Source organism: Tachypleus tridentatus, chromosome 1 (assembly GCF_004210375.1).
Source record: "Tachypleus tridentatus isolate NWPU-2018 chromosome 1, ASM421037v1, whole genome shotgun sequence".
Classification (NCBI taxonomy): domain Eukaryota; kingdom Metazoa; phylum Arthropoda; class Merostomata; order Xiphosura; family Limulidae; genus Tachypleus; species Tachypleus tridentatus.
Genome location: NC_134825.1, coordinates 34696681 through 34723706, shown reverse-complemented (window position 1 = coordinate 34723706; position 27026 = coordinate 34696681). Strand labels below are relative to the sequence as shown.

The 27026-nt window shown below is 32.0% G+C and overlaps 2 protein-coding genes across 3 annotated transcripts in view; one reads left to right on the top strand and one right to left on the bottom strand.

Moving 5' to 3' along the window:
* The window catches only part of LOC143245904 (transcription factor Dp-2-like), a 40871-nt gene extending 13926 nt beyond the window's left edge, over positions 1–26945 (top strand). For both annotated transcript variants that reach the window (XM_076492166.1, XM_076492159.1), the window contains 7 exons: positions 3968–4133; positions 5869–6012; positions 11631–11699; positions 12096–12244; positions 19237–19403; positions 21802–21874; positions 22294–26945. In XM_076492166.1, coding sequence (XP_076348281.1) covers positions 4020–4133; positions 5869–6012; positions 11631–11699; positions 12096–12244; positions 19237–19403; positions 21802–21874; positions 22294–22492 — 915 coding nt within the window. In that variant the 5' untranslated portion in view covers positions 3968–4019 and the 3' untranslated portion in view covers positions 22493–26945. The remainder of the gene's footprint in view (positions 1–3967; positions 4134–5868; positions 6013–11630; positions 11700–12095; positions 12245–19236; positions 19404–21801; positions 21875–22293) is intronic.
* The window catches only part of LOC143245917 (alpha-tocopherol transfer protein-like), a 39742-nt gene continuing 33317 nt past the window's right edge, over positions 20602–27026 (bottom strand). Inside the window, exon 8 of the mRNA XM_076492219.1 lies at positions 20602–20904. Within this exon, the coding sequence (XP_076348334.1) occupies positions 20882–20904 (23 nt within the window). The 3' untranslated portion in view covers positions 20602–20881. The remainder of the gene's footprint in view (positions 20905–27026) is intronic.

The following is a 27026-nucleotide window of genomic DNA, read 5'->3' as shown; positions in this document are numbered from 1 at the left end:
TAACTTTAGCTAAAAATGTATATTTGAATATGTTGTACATTTTGTATTTATTTATTTATAGTTTTTGCAGACATTACAATATCACTAAAGTTTAGTGTGATTCAAGAGGTTAAAGTGTTAAAAGTATTCTGTTAAAAAGTATGACCAACAACAACAGTCTGACTACAATAAGAAAACTTACAAGTATGTTGGAAAATTAGTTATTTTGTGCCATATCTGCTTGTTTGTTTACAGTTAAACACAAAGCTACACAATGGGCTATCTGTGACATAACTCTGTGCTACTGGAGAGTATGCCATGTCTAATAAAATTAAAATTTTGTAGACATTGTAGGATCTCATACTTAAAGTGAACAATGTTTCTAGTGCCAAATATTCAACTAGCTACACAAAGAAAATAGAAAGATGTTTTAATCAGGGATGGGAAACTGAAAAAAATTCAAGTCAAGTTTTCAATTTTGGTTTGAAATTTGAAAAAAATAACTTAGTTTTGATTCAAGTTTTTTATATTTTTAGATTTGAGATCCATTTTTTCATTTCAAGTTGCTCATATTTCTTTAAAATGGTTATTAATTTCTTCTGTGGCAATACACACTCTTTTGGAAACTTGTGACTTTATTTTATATTTGCATTCATACCTAGTTTTGAAAGTTAACATTTTATCTCTATATATGAGTTTTTTATGTTTAATCTTTATAATTGTCACACTTGGATGACTTAATATTTTTTTCCTTCTTCTTTCCCTTTTATTCTCCCTTTCTGGGGAATAAAGTACTGTGTTTGCCTCCTCCTGTTCACACTTCTTTTTGCTTTTGTTCAATTACAATCTTGAAAAATACACAATTAAGACCGATGTTAATAAAACTAAAGTATTTAATGGAAAACCACTGATTCTTTCTGATACTTTTTTAATTTAATTTTCTTAGTTTATTTAAACACTTTAATTCTTTTTTAATTCGTTGTTTTACAAACATATCACGTTTCAAAATGGAATAGTAAAAAGAGATTTCTAATGCAATTCCTTTACTTATAAAAATTACACGCATTATATAACATAAACTTACAAGTTGAAGTTAGAATGAACAGCTAAGATATTCTCAATGTCTTTTAGGCCATAAATTGTTTTTTGGGGATGTAAGGTCATTCTAAAAGTAAAAAAATAACCTTTCTGCACTAATTTGTTTCATTCGAACAGCATGAACAACTGTAGACAATTTGTACAAGTCCTAATACTTTACCTTCACTACACTCCACCGTGAAATTAGACTGATGTCTTCTGGAACTCTTTTAACATTTACAAAGTCATTCAGAGCCAAAGCAATGGCCTTTATTAGAGTACTCAAGGTTTTTTGCTTTGTTCAATCACTTTAAGCATGTTTTCCAACTTGTTTTCTGATCGTACTGCTTGCCATCTGCTCTTCAGATTCTGAGGGTACTTGATGTTCAAGTTTGGGATTTTTTGCACATAAGTTGTCATTAAGTTTGATCAAATGATTTATAGCTCATTCCTCTTCTGCTTGAGACAACAAACACTAAATCTAGGATCTAGAGGTAATGATGCTAATATTACTTTATCTTTAAAAAGTTCTTTTTCCCTTGCATTCATTGCTTCTATGGTGTTTTGAGCCAGCAGACATTTTATTTTGGATAATGCACCCTCTCTTTTCTCTCATGTCTACCCTGTTGTCTGATGGAGGTATTTCATCTGTCAAGCTTTGTCATTACACCTTATATGCTCATTTCCCAATCTCTGCTTTGGGTAGCTGTTTCTTTCTTGTCAAGGTACTTTCATCTGCCTGTTGTCATCTTTCACTCATTAGTGAGATTGTGACTGCATAAGTTACATTTTAATATATATACCTCTTACTTTTCAGGTGCAAGTCCCTTTTTTTCTTTCTGGATCTCTCTCTGTAGTGAGTGGTGTTTGTTCAGATATACTTAAGCTGGTAAATCTGAACTGTAAAACCATGGTGCATTACACATTAGGATTTCCATGGTCAAATAACACACACTGTTCTGATGAGGTATTCCATAGAGTCACTTGTAGATTTATCCTTGCAATACTTTTGCTTCATTAGTTTGCTCATTCTAGGCTATACTCATGCATTGACTACATGGGTAAAGCAGAGGGGGATAGCTGCTAAACCTTGCCAAGGCTCGTATTAAATAAAACGTGTTACATACTATAATTTATCCTGGACAAGCCACTGATTTATTATATAACATATTATAATTTCATGTAGCAATAAATTTGAATTTAAAAGTTAATTAAATGTTGATATCTATCAAGTTTATGATATTTGCCAACAAGATTGATACACACAATTTTTTTTGTCTTAACACAAACAATACAATTTATAATAACAGCTATTTCAAATAATGATTTATATGCAAAAGTTTTACAAACAATGATGTCTTCTATCTGGTATGGAACTGAATCTTTTATTGACAGTTCATAGAGAGCGACTTAATTCTATGTTGATACATAGGTACACTTCTTTTGATGGGAAAGCTGGCTGACTATATGTGGTTTATAAGCTCACTTTTCAGTGAGGAAAAGATCTAATGTTCGTGTAGAAATGGCTGACTGTATGTGGTTTATAAGCTCACTTTTCATTGAGGAAAAGATCTAATGTTCGTGTAGAAATGGCTGACTATATGTGGTTTATAAGCTCACTTTTCACTGAGGAAAAGATCTAATGTTCGTGTAGAAATGGTAACGTCCCAAGTTAGTTCTCTGAAGTTAAATGGTTTGTAATGTTTGAAATATATAAATGTTCCTGGTCAAATATCTGTAATTTTCCAATTAATAAGTGTTTACCACAATTATAGCTTCTGAGGTTCATAGTATACTGACTGTAGCAAACCAACAATAGTATTAAACTGTTTCTTGGCATGTCAGTGTATAAACTTTTAGGGTGAGGTTCTCAAATGTTCAGTTGGCATCAATGTAAAACATACATTGTTGATTCTTATGTTGGAGAATCTTCTCAAAATTTAGGGAATAGGTGGAACGTTTGTAATACACATTAAAGAATATGAGTTATGTGCACTTATAAATGTAACTTAAACACTGATATTAAAACAGATATCAAATCTGTTACAATTGGTATTGTTCCATTTTCAAAGTAAGGTTTTGTAATCACCTTTTACACTGTCTCAGGTGATGCCATTTTTCTAGTCTTTTCACTGTGCTTTCTCCCTCTTTTTATTATAATGGAGTTTCAGAATTCCTACACCTTTCTAGTTTCAAGCTGCTGGGGTGTGAACCATGAAATAGATATTCACATACACACATGAATGATTGTAAAACCATTCAGTTAAGAGTAGGGTGGTGTTATTTGTTGGTGTAGATGATGAGATATCCTCCACTATGAAACACTGGAGTAATCTATTAAAATTGCAATTTACTTCTTCAATTGGGATCTCTCATTTTCTCCCCTCCTAGATGCTGGTTCCCATTGGCTAGTGTTTGGATTTAGAGCCAAACCAATTACATAGGTCTTCACACACTGAAAATTGGTGTTTCTGATTTCTGCCAAAACTCAAGGTGATGATTTGGTAGAAATTAATAGAGAGAATCACATGTGCCATGAGAGTGTGTCACATTCTTATTGGTAGAGGGTTGTTGTATGATGATTTGGTAGAACTTAATAGAGTCACATGTGCCATGAGAGTGTGTCATGCTGTTATTGGTAGAGGGTTGTTGCATGATGATTTGGTAGAAATTAATAGAGTCACATGTGCCATGAGAGTGTGTCATGCTGTTATTGGTAGAGAGTTGTTGCATGATGATTTGCATGCAAGATTCTTAGATGGGTGGAAGCTTCAGGGCTTGTGGCATGAGAAAACAATTTTTGTCTATATAAGGCAGCACTGAACTAGAATAGTTATTTATTTGAAAAGAAGTAATTACCTATTGAAAATACATTTTCAGTATAGAAAAATCATAACTTCTTGTTTTACAGCAAAAGAAGTAGAAAAGGAGAGAAGAGTGGTAAAGGTCTACGCCACTTTTCCATGAAAGTGTGTGAAAAGGTTCAAAAGAAGGGAACTACTTCATATAATGAAGTGGCCGATGAACTAGTAGCAGAATTTACAGACCCCCAGAGACAACTTTCCCACAGTGATCAGGTGAGGTTTGACTTAATTTATTCTTTTATTTGTTTTTTTAGTCACTGTTTAAATTTGCTGTGCAGTGTTTAAACAAAATTAGTTGCTATATGTCAGTGTGAATGAACTTTTTACATGTTAATATTACAATTTTAAGGAAATCTGTTATTCCATATTAATAAATTTTCAGCTTATTCTATAATTTCAGAAGTTTAAAGTATTAAATTGATATTTGATTTTCTAGTAAAGAGAGAAAGAAGTAGATATTTGTGATAGCTTAATATTTTTGTTTCTTAACATTTTGATTTTTTGCTGTGTATTTCAAGTTAAATGAAATGATAAGTTATCATTTAGTATAGAATAACAAATGTCTGTGTGTAAAAATACCTGTATATGACAATTCACCCTTCTTGTGGCACAGTGGTTTATGTAATTAATCTCTTTAAACTTTGCTAGATACAAGTTGTTGAATGTTTTTAAAAATTTAAAGTCACAGAGTTGAAATTAAGAGTAGTTCTCTTTACATGATTTGTACTTTTTTTCTTCTACCCAAATAGTAAGTTTCTGAACTTTTGTGAATTAATTAAGGAATACTTTGCAGTAAGTCCAGTAGGGGTTTATGGTAGAAAAAGCATTTGTTGGTAACTTATGGCTAAAAATATCAAATATTTCTGGATCTCTTCAAAACGTTTTAGAAGCCTAACATGATGTAAATTGGTCTTAGCTATATTCGAAATGAACACCATTACTGTGATATATAGCTTCCTTCTTCCCTCAAAAACTGGTAATAAATAGAATATGTTGAATTTGCAAAGAACATGCAAATCAAACATGTTTTATCATGTAATATCAAACATGTAATAAAATTACTAATGCTAAGAAGGTAAGTTATTAATTGATTTTAGAAAAAAGTTAAATGAGGAAAGCTTCATTAATATAAGTTACCTGTGTTGTACAAGTAAAGAATTTTTCAGCCACTCCATTATAGGATTATCATTTGTAGACTTTGCAGTATGCACTGGAAACTGAATTTCTAATTAAAATAGAAAAATGTCATTTACTACTAAACGTTATCTGGCTTAATAGCTGTAAAGTTCTTATAATTGGTTTTCTGTAAGGTTTAACATTGAAGTTCTTTAGACAGTCAGTGTTGAAACAGAGCTTAATAAGGAGATGTAACATGTGAAAGTAACAAATAAACATATGTAAACATTGCTTGAATTAGTTGGTTAAACTGATGGTTTTAATGAATAGAGTAAGGTCTAATATGAATAATTGTTCAAGGTAACTAATAAAATATTTGCTGAAATTTGTATTTGTTCAATAAAAAAATGATAATTTCTTAGTTTGTTTTCTGTTAATAATTTGATTTACAAGAGATAGTAGTACACTATCAAACTTAACCCTTTTTTGTGATTTATAGCAAGTATAGTAGTCTGTAAACTGTGTTCTTAAAATAGAAGTTTTAATGATTAGGTATATACCTAGAGCTAAGATTTCTAGTTGGAATATGACCCAGTAATGACTATCAGATTTGACGTATTAATTGAAACTGATGCGAGTTTCATAAGAGTGATGTTTGAACATTAAATAATATGCATTAACATAGTAGTTATATGCTAAAAAGTGTTTATAATTTTTTTTAATTGTTTTCATTTTACTTATATTTGTGAAAAGTTGTACATCTTTGTATTCAGACAACAGTATTATAAATGTACTGTTTGTTTCATAAGTCAAATTTACAATTTCCATCTAGACATATGATCAGAAGAATATTAGAAGAAGAGTTTATGATGCTTTAAATGTTCTGATGGCCATGAACATTATTTCTAAAGAGAAGAAGGAAATCAAATGGCAAGGTTTACCAACAAATTCAACTCAGGAGTGCCAGAACCTAGAGGTAAATTTTTTATAATTGTTATATGACATCTAGTATCAGAAGAATTGTTAAATAAACACTTCAGTAAAAACCACAATTCACAATAACTAGTCTTAATTATGAATGACAGGCAAGCCATAAAAAGCTACTATGATTACTATGTCATAGGTCATCAGATACGTGTCCTTGCTATTAGTGGCGTTTTCAGCCGCTTTAGCCAGTTCAGGATTATTATAAAGTGCAAGTAAAATTTTTATAACAAACTCCTTTTTGAATGTGAAAACATGCACATGTTTTCTGGTTAAATGGGAAATTCTTTTCTGCCTCAACAGTAGAAAAAGATATATTTTCTCCTCCTCTCATCAAAGTTCCTGAGCAAAAACTTCTACACATTTTTTGTTAACACTCTTACGAAAAGTGGGGCCTAATAGGCCCCAGAGCAACTTGAAAGGTTATTAATATTAGGCTAATAATTTTGTATTTAAATGAAATTGCCATTTAAATCCATTAATGAATGGATTAACAAGATTCCCACTGTCCCTATCTACTATCTAGCGAAACCACAGCCAGGGGAACGGGCTTGGAGAAATCAGGACTAGAAACGTCTTTTCGTAGGAGTGTTAATATGATGACCAAAATTATACTGAACAAAAGAGAATCCTCAGTAGCTACAGCACTTGAAATTCTTTTAGGTAAGATGAGAGTAAATTAATCTGTGAGAGATCTTAACTTTTTATGAGAGTCTATATTTTTGTGTACTGGCAAAATGAAGCATAGAACAGAAGTATACCCGATTCAGTTTTATTACTTATCAGGATCTCTACCAGCTTACCCTCAAAATCTAATTATTCCAGGCAGAATTAGCACAAATTAAACTGTGGGATCTTGGTCAGTTATATCAGTTGCAAAGTTTAAATTCAAAATAATTCGATGAAATCCATCAACAGATGATAGAGCTATGAGCCAAATATTTATACTTGATAAAAAAAAAATTCAGAGTCATTCTGTGAGTTGCTATGCAATGACTAAAAAAAAGCAGAACTAGGAGCACAAGGGAGGAGAAGGGTTTTATAATAAGCAATAGAACCAAACACAGAAAAATTCTCTCAGAAACAAATTGATTCCCACAATTCAGAATATTCCTTTCACTGTGAAGATCTGAAGAAAACAATACAAGTAATTTTTAATTCTTATCATCATGGGAAGAAAAAAAAAACATCAAAGTGCTCAACCATTTATTTTGTTGTGGTTAATTTTGTTTCTGAAACAGTCTTACTTCCTCTCATCCTGGACTGCCCTCTAAGCATTGCTAAAATTCTTATAACCCATCAGTTTCATGCCATGTCATAATTTGCTAATTATGTGTCTACCCTTCATCAATTATACTATGCCCTCTATATTAAAACAGCTAACATCCTCTATTATTCTATAACAATCCTCAATTTCTTGATTGGCATTCTAGTGTGTAAACATGTTTTCACTCGTTTTTCATGTGAGTACAAAAATTTGATTTCGATCGATTTCAAATTTATATCAGCTTTGACTTCTTTTATTTGACATTTATTGTTTATATTCATTTGTATTAAAACATTTCTGTTTTTTTTAAATCTGATTTGTTTTTAGGAGTTTGAAGTTTAATAGGATGAAAGATGATTTTCCTGCAACATTGAACAATATTTCTGACATTAGTCCTCAGGTTTCAGAATTGATATGGCCCAGCATGGCTAGGTGGTTAGGGTGTTTGACTTGTAAACTGAGGGTTGTGAGTTCAAATCCCTATCACACAAAGGTGCTCACTCTTTCAGCCATGAGGGCATTTTAATATTATGGTAAATTCCACTATTCATTGGTAAAAGAGAAGCCCAAGAGTTGTAGGTGGGTGATGATGTCCAGCTGCCTTCCCTCTATTCTTACAATGCTAAATTTGGGATGGCTAGTGCAGATAGACCTCATGCAGCTTTCTGCAAAATTAAAAAAAATAAAACAAAAAAAACTTAGGGCTGATGATGTCTGCTGGGGAAGTATCATACTATGGTTGGTGTTTTTTTGACACCATCTCATCCAGAGCTCCATCTTTTCATGAATGCTTTGCTTTAGGAATGGGATGCATATTTTAAAAGTCAGAGCTTAAAATGGACAATAAGGCTTCTGTCCACATCAACATTTTAGGAATTCTTGCTGTTCACAGAGTAATATCTTATGGTTTGTAATTATTGAAAGGCAAAGCTGTAGTGCTTCAAAATTCCAGAAATTCTACAGTGGTGTCTTGTATTTCCCATCATGCAGCGTTTGATCCAGGTCTCTTTGTTTTAAAACCTTTAATCTTTATTCATCCCACTCACATCATATCATCTTACTAGATGGCATTGTTCTGGAGGTGATGAACTTGATGACAGATAAATTGCTATGACCCTACTGGCTTTAAATGATAGAATGGATGTTTCATCAACAGTTCTTTTGTTGGATTTTCTCTCAGTTCAGGACATCAATGGTAATGCATTTGCCACTGTTATAGAACACTCAAATACCAGTATTTTGGTTTCTAATATCTCATTTGTGGGCATTGGCAATAGGTGCATTCAGTCAGGACTAGACTGGATTAGACCTGTATACCTATCCATCCATTAATCTGTTAATGAGAGTCCTAACAATGATTTATTCAATACCTGGTAACATTCTGTTGGTAGCTCCATATTGATCATTTCAACCCTGGGTTTTGCTTCTGCAGTACTTTCAGGAGAGTCAACCTCTTCAATTTTCTTCTTGACCATATCTGTCGAAGCAGTCACCCAATAACATCATACATCTGTCCATCCTAAAGCTCAAACTACACACATGAAGGTTATGCTGTTTTCACACAGCATTGGGATTAATTTCTAAGGTTTCTTTGTACCTGCCTCAGTCTCTAAATTGTCTTACAATGGACATTTATCAAAGGAAATAACACATTTATCAACAGTGTGGTATTGTTATGAGGTTAAAACCATTTCTAAGGTTATCATGTGCCTGTCTCAGTCTCTGCTTCATCCCATGAATGACATTTGTCACTGGAAATAATACATGTATCAACAATGGTGTATTGTGAGAAGGTTGAACCCACTTTGTCTAGATGTGATAACCATAGCTTGGTTTTGATTTTGCTCTTTAAAAAACGTTTTACATCTTACATAATCACCTTTTATAAGGTAGTCTTATTAACTACTTTTCAACCCTTAAAGTGATGGAAATTCTTAGAGTTCCCAGTCTTCCTGTTGTTAAGGGTCCTTCATCCCAAATTACTGTTTCAGTTATGTAACTGGAATGTAAAGGTGGTGTTACTTGCTCTTTCTCAATATCTACTGGATCCCTTAGCCTCACATACCATCCATCACTTTTCCATTAAGGTTTATTTCTTCTTCTTCTTGGCCTGTGAACATATCCAGTCGAAGTTGTTTATATTGCACATGTATAGGATGCTTTATCATTCTACCTGCATCCTTCTATACCCAGACAGGTCCTTCTTACCTAAAACACTGGCAGCCAGAGATGGGAATAAACCCTTTTCACCAATTTATCTGACTACTGTTTCTCACTTCAGTGACCAGTTGGATTCCAATTGTTTGTTATGTTAAAAGAAGGCTTTTAAGTATTATATTGTCTACACTAAAGACTTTAAGAGATGCTAGACAACAGCCTTTTGTGTAGCACCTCTAAAATCATTAGGCTGTTGTCAATAGGTACTAGAGAACAGCCTTTTATTCATTGTGACTCTTCAGTTTCCCTAGATTTATCCCCTGTTACCTTGATGGGGTGGGAATGAAGATTTATTCACATTGCTTTTTTTGGGCTCTCTTTAGGGGCAAAGAGACTTGTGCAAGACACATCTTATCAGATTTATCTCATTTCTACATTTTTAACAGCTTGGTTTAGTTGTCTACTGGAGAACACCATGTGGGCTGGTGCGTGGACTTCCTTTAGTACATTTATCTCACATTACTTGTATGATCTGGCAGTTTTATCTTCTGAGTTTTTTTTTTTACAATTCCATTTAGATGTTGACTAGATTAAAAAGAAGGGTGAGTATTTCCATTAATAACCTTGTCTCTTTTCTTTTTAGAGTCTTTTACTTTTTAACAGGATCCCACTCTGTATCAGGTGTTACCCCTTTTGGATATGCTTTATCAAACTAAAGCCACACTTACAAACAGTAACAAAATATACTTTGTCTGAGTTGTGACAGGATCTGTAGAAATTAGGTATTCCATTAGACCATTTGAAGGCAAACTGGGTGGTCTTACTGTAATTTGCTTGACCACCACTCAGTAAACTGTGTAGGAATCTTGCCCATTCCTGTTGATCAGTGAATTTAATAAACCAGGGTTGGTTTGCTTTTAAAAATTTAGAGAACTTGGTTTACCTATTGCATTGTTACCATGGCATTGTTTCTTGTGAAGAGGGTCCATTGTTTCCTGATAATTTTGAACATAAAATGTTTTCTCCATGGGTTCTTGGTTGAGAAACATTTGTTCCATATCCTCCCCATTACTCCAGATGCAAGTGGACTGTTCCATGCACACATGGTTGGGGAATGAGGATAAGTACTTCTAATTCCAGACTAGATGAGTTCTGTTTCTTCAGGTTGAGTATGGCATACATGATCTTATCATTCAGAATTTGTGGTGTTGCCTGTGGACTTCTTCAGGTTGACAAGAGAGTATGCCCACTTTGGTATTGATTACCCTCTCTTCATGATTCAAGTGGTTTGAAATGCATTATCCTGTAGCTACAGATGCATTCTGTATGGATAATATCTTCACTAGCCCGACCTGCCTTATCAGTGTGGGATTCTAGCTGCAGTGTGAGAGCAAGTGTGTTTTGGATGTTAGCATCTACTTAAACCAAAAAAGTATTTCCAATAATACTTACCTTCTCTCATATGGTCTCCCACCCTTCCTCTTCACTAAGGTCCACTATTAGAGGCTGCAGATTGGGTCAGTCTTGAAGAAAGTGACAACATTATTTGTAGATGCTTAAGTACAGTACTAAGATAAGAGGGCCTACAGACATAGGTAAAGAGTATCACAAAACAATATTACCAAGGGCAATAAGTGTAAAAGAAAAAAGAGAGTAGAGCTGGTGAGAAAAATCAGGTTAATGGTAGATGAGCAAAAATAAAGAAACCCTAGCAGCCAAATAATAGCTGTATTAGAGAGGGTAACTTTAAAACTGGAGATACATTTTTGATTTCAGAAAATATTAACTTTTATTAAAAAATCAGCTTTTTTGTATATAAGAGACTTGTAATACTTACTGTAAGCTCGCCAAAGTTTGTTATAGTACATACAGTTTCACAGCTCCAAGTTTGGACAAATAGACAAACTTGATTCAGATAGGGTTAAACTAAAGATATCTATGGATAAAGTGAAATTATTCTGATTAAATTTTTTTTGTACTATTGTTGCTGTTTTATCTTTATGCTCTCTACAAAAAAAGAAATTAAGTTTCATACAGAAAGAAGTTGCAAGATTGAACTAAATAAAACTAATCTGTATTTGATGTTTTGTTTTATTAATAAATATGATCAGTTATGTCTGCAAGAAAAAAAGGAGAGATGAGGATAAAGAAAAATATGTGTGATAATATACTCTGTTGTATGTTAGATCGAGAAAAAGAAAAGATTAGAAAGGATAAGAGTGAAAAAACAACAGCTGCAAGACCTCATACTTCAGGTAAAGTAAAAATGTATGTTTTGCTTTCTTTAATATGTGTATGATATCCAATATTAAGATTAATGTTTCACCAGTGAAATGGTTAAATGTTTCAAATAGTAACAAAGCAGTGTATCTATTTTTTAATTTGTTTTAAAGGCAGTACAATTATCATTCTTATATGTTCCTTTTCAAATTATTATTTAACATCATGAAATGCAAGTAGGTAGTTGATTTTAAACTTTACATGGAGATGGTTCCATAAAATTAAATATTTATGAAGACTATATTTTTGAAATTTGATCATTTTGCTGATAATTGATATTGACTCCATTAATAGCTTTAATAACATAGTCAGCTTTTCCTTTCTTATTCATTTTAATAAAATTTTTAAACAGATTGTATTCATGTTTCTAGCAAATTTCTTTCAAGAACTTAGTGGAACGCAATAAGAATATGGAGAAAAACCTTAATATTCCAGCTCCTAACACCACTATCCAGTTACCTTTTATTATTGTTAATACAAATAAAAGCACAGTGATTGATTGCAGCATATCCAATGATAAGTAAGTAGCAAATCATTAGCTCTAAAATCCATTGATATTTTTGTTATGTTCATATGCTATTTTCTATATAAAAACTTATGAATTCCTCCATAAACAATATTTAAAAATTTTGATATTACAAAAATCAGAAGTTTTTTCATTACAGTGTAGCAAAGTTTTACATCACAAGTATACTTGTAACATACAAGTTTAGAAAATACAGTTTATAACTTGCTAAAACATGACTTTATCTTTAATACCGGTATTATAGTCAGAAGACACCTACAAAGTGGCATTACATGAGCCCTCATGTGATATAAGTAGCATATAAATGTAATGCAAATAATAATAATGGCAAATTAATTTTTTTAATACCTAACAATTTCTTCCTTTTCTTCTCAATCCATTTCAGCAGATTATGGTTTTGAGGCTTTGTCTGTCAACTAAGATTACACCACCAGTACCTCACCTTAATTTTGGTTGTAGTGGCTTTTCAAACAAGTTTTTATATTTTTCTTAAACTGTGATTAAGTTTACACATTTTCAAGCCAATAAGTATTAAGTGTAGAATTTTTTAAGCCCTTTGAGAAGATTGATTTCAGTAAATATTTGTTTAATGAACTATATTCTAAAATTAACATTCCTTGTGAAATCAATAGTGAACATCATAAGTGGTATTTTATTTTAATGAATTTTTCTTTGCACTGAGTAGTTTTAATATGTATTTTTAAACTATACACTACTTGATCAGAGATTTAAATGTTAACTCTCTTGTTGTTGTCAAAGATGTATCATCATCAATAAGAACATGAAAAAATATCAGAATAAACTAGGGAGTTTTGTGAAACCTTAATATTTAAATTTACAACATTATTAAAGAGATTTTACTCTTGGAATTTCAAATTTCTGCAGCTTTTGTCAGATTTTAAAAATTAATCTCACACTTTGTAGCAGCCTAATACATAATTGATTTTAGTACTTGGGCAGTTTTTCTCTCTATCTCTCTCTACTCCATCTCAACATCAGCCCAAATAGTTGAAAACTTCTGGCTTGAAGATTTACCTCAAAGTACTAAGTTAAGGTCTACTAACTGGAAGCTCAAGAAGCTACAGAGTTTACTTCTCTCCTGAACTTGAACAAAGTTCATCATATAATTAGAGATGGAAAACAAATTCAATTTTGTAGAAACATAATATAGTAAAAAACTATACATAAAGGGGATTGTTTGAATATGTATTAAACAGATAAAAGTAGTGAATACTTTATTACTAAATTCTTATTTCCTTAGTGTGCACCATCTCCATAAAATAAACTAAGTACTATAATATGAAAAGCCCCAAAATTACGTTTACATGAAGTGAAATCAATCAAATCAATCAGTGGTGCATAGTACTGTGATTTCAGATTGTTGAGAGTTAACATTCATTGCCATTGTCTATTCTCGTAATGACAAAATAACTGACATGTTCCTTAAAGTAAAAGAAATTAGTTGAATGCATATTCATTGGATATCAATTATATCTAGTATGTTTGGAATGCTGTTGGAAGACAGGTTGCAAGATATCATTTGACTCCAGATAATAAAGTTATTTTGAAAGTGACTTTCAAAAGAGAGGTTGAGGCTGTCTGAAGACTTTAACACACCCTGAAATTGAGTATTCAGCATTGATACCAAACTGTTTGTGCTCATATTGAAACAAAATGATAGGAATTGTAAAAATGTTAAGCCACTACTATAAAGTACTTGTTTACAAACATTGGTTAAAGAAACAACCATCACATGGATCTTCATGTGAATCATTTATGTAATAATGAACTGAGAGAATGATTGATATGTGATTTTGCAAAAGTAATTTTGCTTTATCTTTGTTAAATTATTATGAATCATTCTGATTATTTAATTGTTTAGCAGCATATGCTTTAGGCATGAGATCTTATTCTTGTGACATTTGCTATGTATACAGATGTAATATTTTTCTTTCAAGACTATACCTCACTTTAGCAGTTTGAGATCACTCTTGTTTCTTTCTATGTTTCTATGATTGTTGATTAATGATTAAATAAAGTGAAAATACATACATTTTTCTCTCAATATTTACTGAGTTTATCGTGTAGGGTTTATATTTATATGTGTGTCTTTTATGAAAGGTGATCCCTGAATTTTAGGCCCCTTGATGTGGATTCCTGTACGTGGTGAGGGGACCTCCCAGAGAAGGTTCTGTACTTTCAGTTTACCTCCTCTGGGGTCTAAACATCCACCTGCATGTTTGCCATGTGTGGTGACCCGTGAAGGGGAGGAGAGGATCCTGGTGGTTGAGGGTCCAACTCCAACACACCACTTTAGCCTTAAATTCCTATAGATGGGTGGTCCTCCAAGATCAATCAGCTTGTCCATTTGGGCCAGGGTCAACTGAGTGCCAGCATAGGACGTCCTCAGTGGGTGTAGTGGGCATTATTTATTATGTCAAATACTGGTGTTTGGATATAGTGCTCACAAAACCCTGGCATCGCTGCATTCACATTATATGGCACTGTAATGCATCCTTTGTAGAGCTCCATGGTTGGTGGGGTCAGTGGGCACTGAAAAATTCTTTTTTTATTATGGATACCTCTCAAATAAAAAAATAAACAAGCATGACAGCATAGGGAATAATCTGACTACTGGCAAATGACCGTGCATTGATGACTCTGTACTGTCAAACTTGCAACTTGAATCTATCCCGCAATTTTTAATTATACATTTTTTAACTGAAAAACATTTACTGTAGATGTCTCCATTTTTTATTCAGAAGGGTTTAGAAGGGCTTCCTGGCTCTCCTAAATCAGTAAAAAAAATTATGGTCTGGGGACATTTTAATGGAAACAGCTTCATCACAACGTTTCAAACTTTTCTCGAAATTGAAGGCTATTGGGGATATACCCATTGAGGTTACTCCTCATTCTTATTTGAATTCATTCAGAGGAGTTTTAGTTGAGAGGGATTTAAAGATCATTCCAGAGTCACAGATCGTCGCAGGTTTCACCAGCCAAGGTGTTAGAGCCGTGCACTTTTACTCATAGAGACGGGATTATAGAGCTAACAAATATTCTAATATTAACATTTAAACATCACCTCCTCCTACCATAATCAATGCAAGATATCTAAATTGTTAGGTATGGCCTTATATTCCATTGTTTTCATTGTCAACTATATGGTCAATCAAAAACATCTTGCAGTGGTTCCTTGACATGTGCCTGTTGTGCTAGTAAAAACCTTGATGCTTTTGAATGCCAACTAGAACTGCATTGTATTAACTGTAATGGTCCAGATCCTTCCTATTTTACTTCTTGCCTTAAATGGGTAGAAGAGAAAGAAGTGGAACATCTAAAGACAGTTCACAATATTACTTACCCACAGGCTCAGAAATTACTATTCCCAATTCCATCTTGGACTTATGCTGCTGTAATCCATTCCACTTCTACACTAGAAGCCATATTCTCCTTCAAAATAAATAAAAGTGGCCATGCTAATCCGATGGAACTGTCAAGGTTTTCAGTCAAATGGCAATACATCAGTTGGACCTAATGATATACATTATGAGATGCTACACCACCTTTCTCCTGGCTGTCTTTAACCGGATATGGCAGGAGAATGTCTTTCCTGATGCTTGGTGCCAAGCTCTTGTACTTCCTATTCTTAAACCTGGGAAGGATCCAAAGTTTCTTTTGAATTATTGTCCCATTGCTTTGACAAGTTGTCTCAGTAAGACCTCAGAGAGGATAATTAATGCTCGTTTTGTTTGGTTTCTTGAATCAAACAACCTTCTTTCACTCACTCAGTGTGGGTTCCAAAAACAATGCTCCATGATAGACCACTTAATTTGCCTTGAAACATCAGTCAGAGAAGCCTTTTTGAAATGACAACATCTTGTTTCTATTTTTTTTTATTTAGGGAAAGCTTATGATACAACATGGAGATATGACATCTTGTGAGACCTCCACTCATACGGATTGCATGGCAATTTCCACTTTTTATTAAGCATTTTTTAATGAACTGCAGATTCCAGGTCTGTGTGAGCTCAACACTTTCCCATTTTTTCCCACAGGAACTTGGAGCCCCTCAGGGCTGTGTTCTGAGTGTCACACTTTTCATTATAAAGATTAATGCCATCAGTGAACAGCTACCCCTTACAGTTACAAATGGTCTTTTTATTGATGACTTTCACATGTCAGTCACCAAACATGAGGTTTATTGAGCAAAGCTACAAACTGCAATCAGTCATATACTTAAGTGGACCAGAGCAAATGGTTTTCAACTCTCTATCTCTAAAACTGTTTGTGTACATTTCTGCTGCCAACGGGATATTCATCCAGACCCAGGACTTTGTATTAATGATGTTGTACTTCCTGTCGTCCCTGAGGCAAAGTACTTAGGTCTCATATTTGACTGTAAATTAAACTTTATTTCCCATATCAAGCAACTTTGTGTCAAATGTATAAGAGCACTGAACATCCTCCTCCTTGTTCTTTCCTCCACCTCTTGGGGAGTGGATTGATACTTCATGCTTAAACTTTATTGTGCCCTTATCTGATCCAAACTTGACTATGGGTTTATGGTTCTTCCAGAACCTAAGCACTGAAAATGCTGGATCCTATTCATCATCAGGGGCTTCACTTTTGCACTGGGACATTTCATACTTCTCCAGTCCAAAGTTTGTATGTGGAGTCTCATGAACCTCCTCTGTATATTTGCCATTTGCAACTCTCTTATGTATGCTTCCAAACTTCGCTCTTTACCACAGCATCCTACTTGGGGTTGTGTTTTCCATCCTCAGTGGGCCACACTTTTTTATAATAGAAAATCTGCCTTTGTTCCTTTTAGCCTTCATATCCAGGCACAATCAGAAAAATTGAATCTATCTTTGAATAGCATAGCAGTATCAACAGATTGGCCTTTTCCACAATGGCTAATTACTGTCCCCAACTGTGACCTATCTTTGAGTCATCTGAGGAAGGCTGGTACTTCTGATTGGAAATATTGCTCTTTATTTGCTGAACATCTTTCAAACAATCCATTCATTCCCATATATACAGATGATTCAAAATCAGATAACTCTGTAGGTTCTGCAATGGTTTGTTACAGTTTGGTTGTAGCACACAGATTCCCTCTACAGTTCCTGTGTTCACTGCCAAATTGTATGCCATTTCTCTTGCCCTGAATCATATTGAAACTATGCAATATACGAATTGTGCAATCTATACTGATTCACTTAGCTGTCTATTGGCCATGACATCATTCCATGTTAGTTACCATCCTATTATCAGTATCCAAAACAAACTGCACCATCTCTCTCTATCATCTATCTTTGTCCAGTTTTATTGGATACCAGGTCATATTGGTATTTGTGGGAATAAGCTAGCTGACAGAGCAGCAAAGTCCATCTGCTTTGGCTCTGTCACCATTGTACCTGTTCCATACATGGATTATGGTGTAGTTATGAAAACCCGACTATACACCAGTTGGAAGTAGACCTGGAGTGAGCAACGAAATAATATGCTTTTTCAAATCAAGCCTTGTTTAGCTCTTTGCCCATCTTGTTTCTGTAAAGATCAAAGGTAGGAAGTTGTTTTGGGTAGGCTATGCATTGATCAGTTTTTTAATTCACCACTTCATTTTATCTGGTACTAATGCACCAATGTGTGGTCTATGTGGCACTCAGATCACAATCATATATTTTATTATAATGCCATCGTTACAACCAAGAACGACGATGCCATTTTAAACATATTTTTAAGATAGGTTTGCCCTTCACATTAGCCAATCTCATAGGTGATACTGGCTGCCTTACTTATGTTTTTACATTTTTAAGAGCCATTGGTCATTTTAACTTAATTTTAAGGTTTTTATTGGACTATATACTGTTTTAGCATGATTTATTTTACACATTTTAATTTTATTTTGACTTGAACCCAGAACTGGAAAGGCCAACTTCAGGTGACTGACAGCAAGTTTGAACTTAATGCTTCAGTCGTCCTGGCAGGTCTTAATTTTACATATTTTTACCTTAATTTCCATATACTATTAAAGTATACTTCATATTGTTTAGCACAGATAGCCTAGTAGTTTCATTGTTTATTCCTGTCTGCTGTTGTTAGATGGTCATAGCAGAATATAATACCTATAACATTTAAGTTGAAAGAAGAAACGAGTTCTCACTAAAACCATTTTGTGCATAAATTATTACAAACTGCATGTTGAATTGAAATTTAATTTTTTAAAAGGGACACACAAAATATTAACTGTTTGCAGAACTCAAGCACTTCAATTTTGTTTCTGTTGTATGAAATATGAATATTAATAAATGTTGATGCTTCACTTGTGATTTACTTTCCATTTTTCTACTAAAGTAGTTATAAACCTGATTTTTGACTTTGTTCTAACACTTTTGCACAGTACTGTCTGTTATTAATTATACAGTTGCATTCTATTAGTATACCACTAAGCAAGCTTCATGCTCTGTAGATAAATTGTTTAATACTTTCATTTTAATGTGAAGGAAACTCAAAAATAAACAGTTTATTTTAAAATACTTTGAAATATATATAGACCAACAATGTATAATAAGGTTAAAAAAATAACTAACAAAAAGACAATAACTATGTTTTGGTAGAAGTTTGAAAATAGAGTAAAACCCAAAATTACTTTACCAGGAGTTTTTGTAAATATATGTTTACTTATTTATTTGATTCACAGTCTCTTAAAGAAAATAAATGCATAAACAGATGTATACAAAACCACTTCAGAAAAATAAGTTGTTAAAATTACCAAATGGTGATAACTTTTTGTTTAGGAATAATGATAAGAATTTCATTGAAAATCTCAAACACTAAAACAGTTTGAGAACAATAATTAAATAACAAATAACTTTTGTAAAGTTATATGTTGTATGCTTTCTAGGTCTGTTGATGAAAATAATGCTTTGTACAGTGAAGTTATTTAACAAGTCATTTAACAGTGACATTTCTCTTTACAGGACAGAATACCTTTTTAATTTTGATGATACTTTTGAAATTCATGATGATATAGAAGTTCTCAAAAGAATGGAACTGGCATATAATCTAGATAAGGGTATTTGTAATATTGAAGACCTGGAGAAAGCTCGAAAATTGGTGCCAAAGGCTTTGGAGTCGTATGTCATACGTAAGTTCTTTGTCATTACTGTAGTAGTAACTTCTGATACGGTACCTACTTTTGATTCAGTTATTTTACTTAGCAACAATGTAAGTACAAAAAATGATTACAAGGAAAACTACAGTTAACAAAAAAAATTACAAAATTTATCTTATCATTTAAGAGTTATCTGTATGCAGTGTCTAGAAAAATACCACTTGTTCAATATATCCTTACATTAACAAAAAACAAACGAAATGCATCATAGGCACAAGGAGGAAGAAAAACTAAGGCAAATTGTTAATGGTTTAAAGATAAAATTCTCAATGATACTGCCTTATAAAATGTGTCATTCAAACTAGAATATTTGATAAAAATAGTGTGTATATTATGCATGTAATAGAGAGCAAGAAGGACATTAGAACTATAATACTGAGACTGTTTTTCTAGCATATTATGCCTTGGACATTGCTGTTAGCATCACATTGACTGAAACTATAATACCAGAAAGATTTATATTAAAAAATATGGAAAATAAAAGAATCCATTACTTATAATTGCTGCTCACAATGGAAGGTCAAAAGTTTGATACACATGATGTGCTACTTGACATGCTCTGAAGTTTGGGTTTTGGTTTGATTAGAATTGTGATAGTTTATCCTGCTATTTTATTAAAAGTAACTATATTATAGGTTAAGGGTGTTACTGATTCTTTGCTCTTCATTTGGTCAACACTTTACAATTAGGGATAGTTGTGCCTGAATTTTGAGAGTCTCTTACTTGGACATTTAACTCATGTGTAGTATAATGTGTTATTCGTGTTGAAATTTCTAATCTTTTCTGTTGGTCTCAGAAATGTTTGTGTGTTTTTAGCATAGTATAAAATGTTCATACTTACGTTGACATGTAATTTGTTTTTCTGTATTTGACCCTGAATTTGTAACTTAATCAAGCCATAATCTTTACCTGAAAATGACCTAGAAAAGTCAAAACATTGTTCTCTCATTATCAATAAAAGTGATAATACCTATACCAGCCGTTCTGAGATACACTTCTTCAAGTGGGTTTCTCATCATCAACAAGTCATAAACCCTAAAATGTGGGTAGAAAGTTTTGCATCATCAGATCTGGTAGTACTAATATTTCACTTTTGATTGTTGTATTATTTAGGGATGGGCCTAGAGAGACCATAACCATCACAACTAAAACTTTGAAACCAATTGTCATATATGACTTGTTTTAAAAAATGATTTAATAGAGGAAACTACAGATAAGTTGCAATAACATCTAAATCAAGATCTTCAAGATTGAAGACAGTGGATTCTTTTGCTTTCAAAAAAGCAACAGCAGAAAGAGTTTTCTTCTTTTCAGTTCTAGTTTTCTTTGAATTCCTGACTGCTTTTCCATAATTGTCTTTCAGTGGCTATCCCATCATGGAATCATCCACACTGACTGCACTTGAAACAACTTTTTACTCTGCAGTTGCAAGTAATAGGAGACACAAGATTCTATGCTAACTTTCCATGATTATCTGAGAAAAACAAAATGTTTTTAATGTTTTGATGATAAATGTATATGTAAAAATAGTCCAAAAGTATTTTGTAAGTTAACTGTTGGTAATACCAAATATTGTGTGACAAGAATGAATGATATTTTAAAGATAATCACATCATTGTTACTAACATATATATTTTTCATAGGATATTATTTAATAAGAAACTTTCAAACAATGCCTGCAAGTGGCATAGTAGTATTTCTGCAGATTTACAATGCTAGAAACTGGGTTTCAGTACTTGTGGTGGGCAGAGCACAGGTAGACCATTGTGTAGTTTTATGTTAATTCCAAACAATTTTCTGAGCAAAAGATACTAATTTGTGATTTGAGTTTATATCAGAGATGGAAAGATCATGTGAGAATAGGTTAAAACTTTTGAACTTGTTTTTGTTGAGAAAAATAAAAGTTAAAAGAGTATCTGATTAATGTGTGTTTAAGGTTGTTAAGGAAATTATTGATGCATCATTGTTTTTTATATCTAATGGTGAGAATGATAAGATTTTGGGACACAAATATAAATTTTAGCAGGGAAGAAATCTTAAGTTAAGGAAGCTTTATTTTTCAAACAGGATAGTTGGCCTCTAGAATATGTAGCTTTAGAAGTCATGGATATATAGTTAGCTTCTGTGGGTTTGAGGGAAAGCTTGATAAATATTTGAATGATAAAAGCTGGCTTTCTGTTTCTGTTTTTTCCACTGTTTAATTTAATCAGTTGAAAGTATATGTTAGATGGACTAAAAGGTCCCTTATTATCCCCTAATGCACAGTTTAATGTTTTGTTAATACTAAGCTGATATTCACAGTTAAAACAGAAAAGAATACTTCATTTAGTTTCATCATTTCATAGAATCTGAATATCTTTTGTTGTTGCAGAAATGTATAGAGGAAATGAAGATTTGCTAGCTGGTATGGATGTAGATGAAGGACTTCATATTGAAAGAACTTGGTAAGTTGTTTTAAATTTACATAAATGGAAAATAATTTCAAAGTGAAAAAAATTACTAGTAATATTTTTTTAATACTGCTATGTATTAAAAATGTTAGTAAGAAAAACTTCCCCTATTTAATAAGTAGCATTTTTGAGTTTCATATGTTTTGTATCAGGCATACAAAAGGAAAGTCACAGTTAACTCATAATAACAGTAGCCCACAATAACCAAGTGAGATGTAAAAGTTTTTTAGTAATCAGTTAATAAAATTAGTTTAATAATAAATGATGTTATGCGAGTTAGGTATCAGTTCTATTTCTCAATAAATACTGAGATACACAAACACTGTAGATTTAATAATATACATTAAAGACTAATATCTAGTATACATAAAATGACATATATCCAGTTTTAATGTCAATTTTTTTTGTGCTAGCACACGGAGTGAGGTATCCAATTCTTCTGATCTTACTGACATAGAGGTTGCTATGGCAACGGCAACAGCACAAGGGCTTTCTAGACAATCTAGCATTGGATCTCCTTTGGATTTTCCATCTCGTCCAAATACCAGCACTCCCTCTGAAGACTATTCAGGTAGTGACTCAGAATCTTCCAGTCCAGGGGACAGAAAATAACTTTATAGATTATTACTGCTACATACTCTACCGAAGTGCCCAACTTATCCTAAGTGGCTCATAAAATGTCACCTTGTACATATTTCATAACAAACGTATCTTTGTGGTATATATATATATAATATATATCTGTGAAGTTTAAATTGAAAGACAAAACTATGCCACAATTATAGCTAACTGTTTGGACCACCTCCCCTTTTTGTTTTTTCTTCTGTCAACATGTAAGTACCACATTATTGAACAATCAGATAGTAGTCCTAAACCACTGGATACTATGTATGTTTATCTTGGAAGATGACAATGGGAGACTGTGTGATTTATGTCTGGATTTCCAAAGGTTGCAAAAGAAAATGTGTCTCAGATATCTTCTTAAACACCTATGACAAAAGCATGCATGAAAAAAATCGTGCTTAAAGGCTTATTTTAATACATGTACATTTAAAGATATGTGACAATAATTAGTAATTTTGAATAGTTAATGTGTTACGCTTCATATATTTGAATTTTTTTATATTTTTGTTAAACATAACAACCTATGATACCAGCAATATCTTATATAAAGGTTTTGTTAAATGCCACATGTGGATTAAATGCATTATTCAGGTCAGTGTCTCATTTTCAGAAAGCTGTAAATACATGTTTTTTGTCAGTAAATATAATGTAATTTTAAGATGTTGGTTTAGGTATCCTTGCATCCATGTTTTAAAATATTTATTATTAACTGGAATTTTGGGTAATGTGATTTTGCTTTTTATAATTTTATATTGTGAACTGTAAAATGTTAGTAGAATTATTAGGTTTCTCTCTATATATAACTATATATTTAGAGAAGGTTTTAATTCCAAGAAAAAAATCTGCATAATATTCCATGTAAAAGTTAAGTAAGTCCAATAAGTTATGGTCTCTAGTTTCTGCTTTTATGTTTTATGATTTTTTTTATAATTGTATGCAATGCAAATGGTATTAGTAGTACAGTTATGAGTAAAATTGAGTTATTATATCTATATAAAATAATTTTTAATTTTAGAAATTTCTGATAGATTTTTGTGATCATTTATTTTTTATATTTTATCATAAAACACTGAAATAAAATGTTTAAAAAGATATCCATAATGGCAATACAATAAATTTTCAGTTTTAAGTTCTGTTCACTTAAATACTTTTTAAGCTGTTATTGATTAAAGTTCATATTATTTTGATTCAGTCCATTGATAAAGTAAAGTAATTAAGTGGTGGCCAGTAATACAAAAACCACTGAATTGATTGTGCGAGTTTTTAGCAGGTCCGAGATAAAACAAAAAACTATTTCATATTTCATATTTGAAATACCTTGATCCAAGTACAAGCTGCAGAACCTTCTAGTAATAAATTATGAATACCCTTTCTTTCTGCATGAAAATGATCTGAACTTATTGTATTTTGTAGTGTCTGATTAATTATTTACTTCAAAGTAACATTAGATTTTCAAGTAACATATTTTTTTAATTTATAAATTAGGGTTGAACAGTAAAGAAAGTGTTTTATATTTATTATTTAAAAAATGTTATCTTAAAGTTTCCTGATTTCAAGAGACTGCTATGTATGGTAAAAATCCTACCTGTCAAAACTTAACTGGGAGGACAAACTCAGCCAAAGTTTTTTTAGTGTTTAACTCTTAACTGGTGTTGCTTTAAGGGGCAAATTTGGAAGCTATTGATGACCATCTTGTTTCTGAAATGTGACAGAAAACAGGCAGTTGATGGTTGAAGTTATGCTAACCTAGAGCATGGATTATTGTATAACAAGTGTTTTGGTTTGGTTAGTAGTTAAATATAATTGTTCTAAATTGAAATGGTTTTAAACACAATTTAAAGTACCTGGTTTGTGCAATAACCAAGTAAGGGTTGATCACCTTTACATAAAGCAGAACTGAAATAGTATTCAAGGTGTTCTGATATCAGAAGCGATATGAATGTTGTTTGACTGGAAATGATGTACACATTTTGAGATGATGGTTTATATTTCTTTACTTGTCAAATTTTGTCTGGATATTGTTAACACTCGAAATCAATTTATAGTTAAATCTGATTGACTCAGTGTGCATACTGAAGTGGTTATAATTTACATGATTGAGTGAATACCATGGAATGGTAAACTTGTTTGGCATAATGGTAAAAAAATAGTGGTCCAAAAGAAAATGTATATAAATTTGTATAATGCCATATTGTAGAAAAAGTTCATTATTATGATTTAATAATACTATACATATATTAATATTGAGACTTGGATAATCCTTTGATTAACCAGAGTTGTCAAAGAAGCATATATTAATGACTAAACCAAAGCTATTTTGTTCAATAACTCTCACAGTATTGTGATTCTCCACAGGTCATATTTGATAATAAGTGGTAGGTAAGTTTTAACTTTATCTAAAACTTGTACTTTTGCATGAAAGGCTTTCCCTTAAAAATGTAGTAAAAACAATCTTGTGAGCTAAATGTATGCAACAGGTAGTACAAAAAAAAATGAAACAACCTAGTCAGTAACAGACATTATAACACAGAAAACAGTTATTGCTGTTTGGGTACCTCATACTGTAAATAGTTTTAGTATATTTTTGTAGTAGTTGCTTCTGTTTGCAAATATTTTTTTTAAAAACAATTTACACTAAATGCCTGCTCTGTCTTAAACCTAGAGATAAATGAACAATTTTATTTTCAGTTTTGTATGGAAAAATAATCAATTGCATGTACCTTATATAACTAATGTAAGTAAGTTTGGCATAAATTTTATGGGTTTTTTTTGGAAAAATTTACAGATATCCTGTAAATATCCTGGACTTAAAACCTGTACTTACCTAGAGCATTTGTATCTGTCTGACGATTTTTGTGGCATTATAGATAAGAATAAGTACATTGCAGGTGTCTTATTTTCACATTTGTTCTGTCTGGGTTTGATTTTAAAAAGTTGTATTGTGAAACTAAAGCATCAAGAATGGAACACTGAACAGATTTTTGTTATTATTGCTTTTGTGTTGGAGATTTAATGTATACATAATGTTATACTACAGATAAGACTCCTGATCCAGTTCCTTTCACTTGAAATTTCTTTGTTTCAATAAAATTCAGAAATATGAATATAACTAACCCTAGCTATAGAGTTTCAGGACTTGGTATCAAACAATTTAACTGAAATCAGAGTCTGGAGGTATAGCCAAATTTATGTTCTTTTCTTTCATAACAAATTTTTGATATAGGAAATAGAAAAAAAATAATTGTAGTTTTTACATAAATTGTTTCATTAAATATCATTTAACTGTATAAAGGATGAATATTTTTGTGAACTACTGTGGTATGCAGTGTTGTATTTCTTTTTTTTTGCTAAAGATTTGGTGACAAAGTAGGTGTTTTTTCCTTAATACACAGTTTGTTTCTTCTTGTTGATTGTGCTAATCTTCCATTTTAATTTGTTGTAATTCCTTTGTTTATACAAATATTTGTGAATTATTTTTACTGCATATTTGCTACATAGGTTTTAAATACAGAAAATGATCAACTTTAATATAGTAATCTATCTATATCTATCTATCTATATTAGTCTATCTAATAGTACATCATTGTACATTAAAGGTGTGATAGTGTTGTTAATTGCACTGTTTTGAGATTAAAGTGTATGTAATTTTGGATTATTACCTTTTAATCTTTCACAATTATTTCACCAAGACAATCTGTAATACAGAGCATGGATGATGTTTTAGCATAATGATGCTTTATTAGTTGTAAGACTTGTAGTGAGTGTTGATTTTTTCACCTGTGGTTGAAGATTACAATGTGGAAGAAACATACAAGTTGTTACAGTTTGGAATAAAACAGAAGAATGTTAGCCAACTGCCACCACAGTTTTGTGGAAACTTCTGTGATGACCTCAAAAACCAGCTGTACTGAATATTTTGGATTTTATAAACATTATAAAATATTACCTTATTGACCTGTGATGCACAGAAATGGTGGGTTGATGTACATGGTGTAACTACAGTAAGCATTGTGAATCATTTATTTTTAGAGACTTCTTATTCTCCATGTTAGTTTTTACATGGAATTCTTTTTAGACACTGTTGTAACCATCTCCCTCTTGTACATAATACCATGTATCCAATTTACATTGCTATTAAATAAGACTGCAGTGTCGCATTGAATTTAAGCACTGCAGTAGCAAATGTGAAGTCTGTGGTTGGTAGGATATTTCATGTATATTGGTTTTTCATTTAGTAATTACATAAATTGTTTGTGCCTGTTTTGTATCCTGAGAGACCCATAGAATTATTATCATTGAAATAATCATTGGAGTTGAACTTGTTGTTCAGTAGTAGTATGTTCTGTATATAGGATATTTCGATTCTTTTTGTATTCAGTGTTTATGTAATAGATAAAAAATATATGAAATTAAAATATTAAAATAGTTTATTAATATAAAATTTTTGTAACTTTGTAGAGTTTGTCCAATTGTTCAAATACAGTATGATGTTCAAGAAATTAAATTGATATTGTGAGCATAA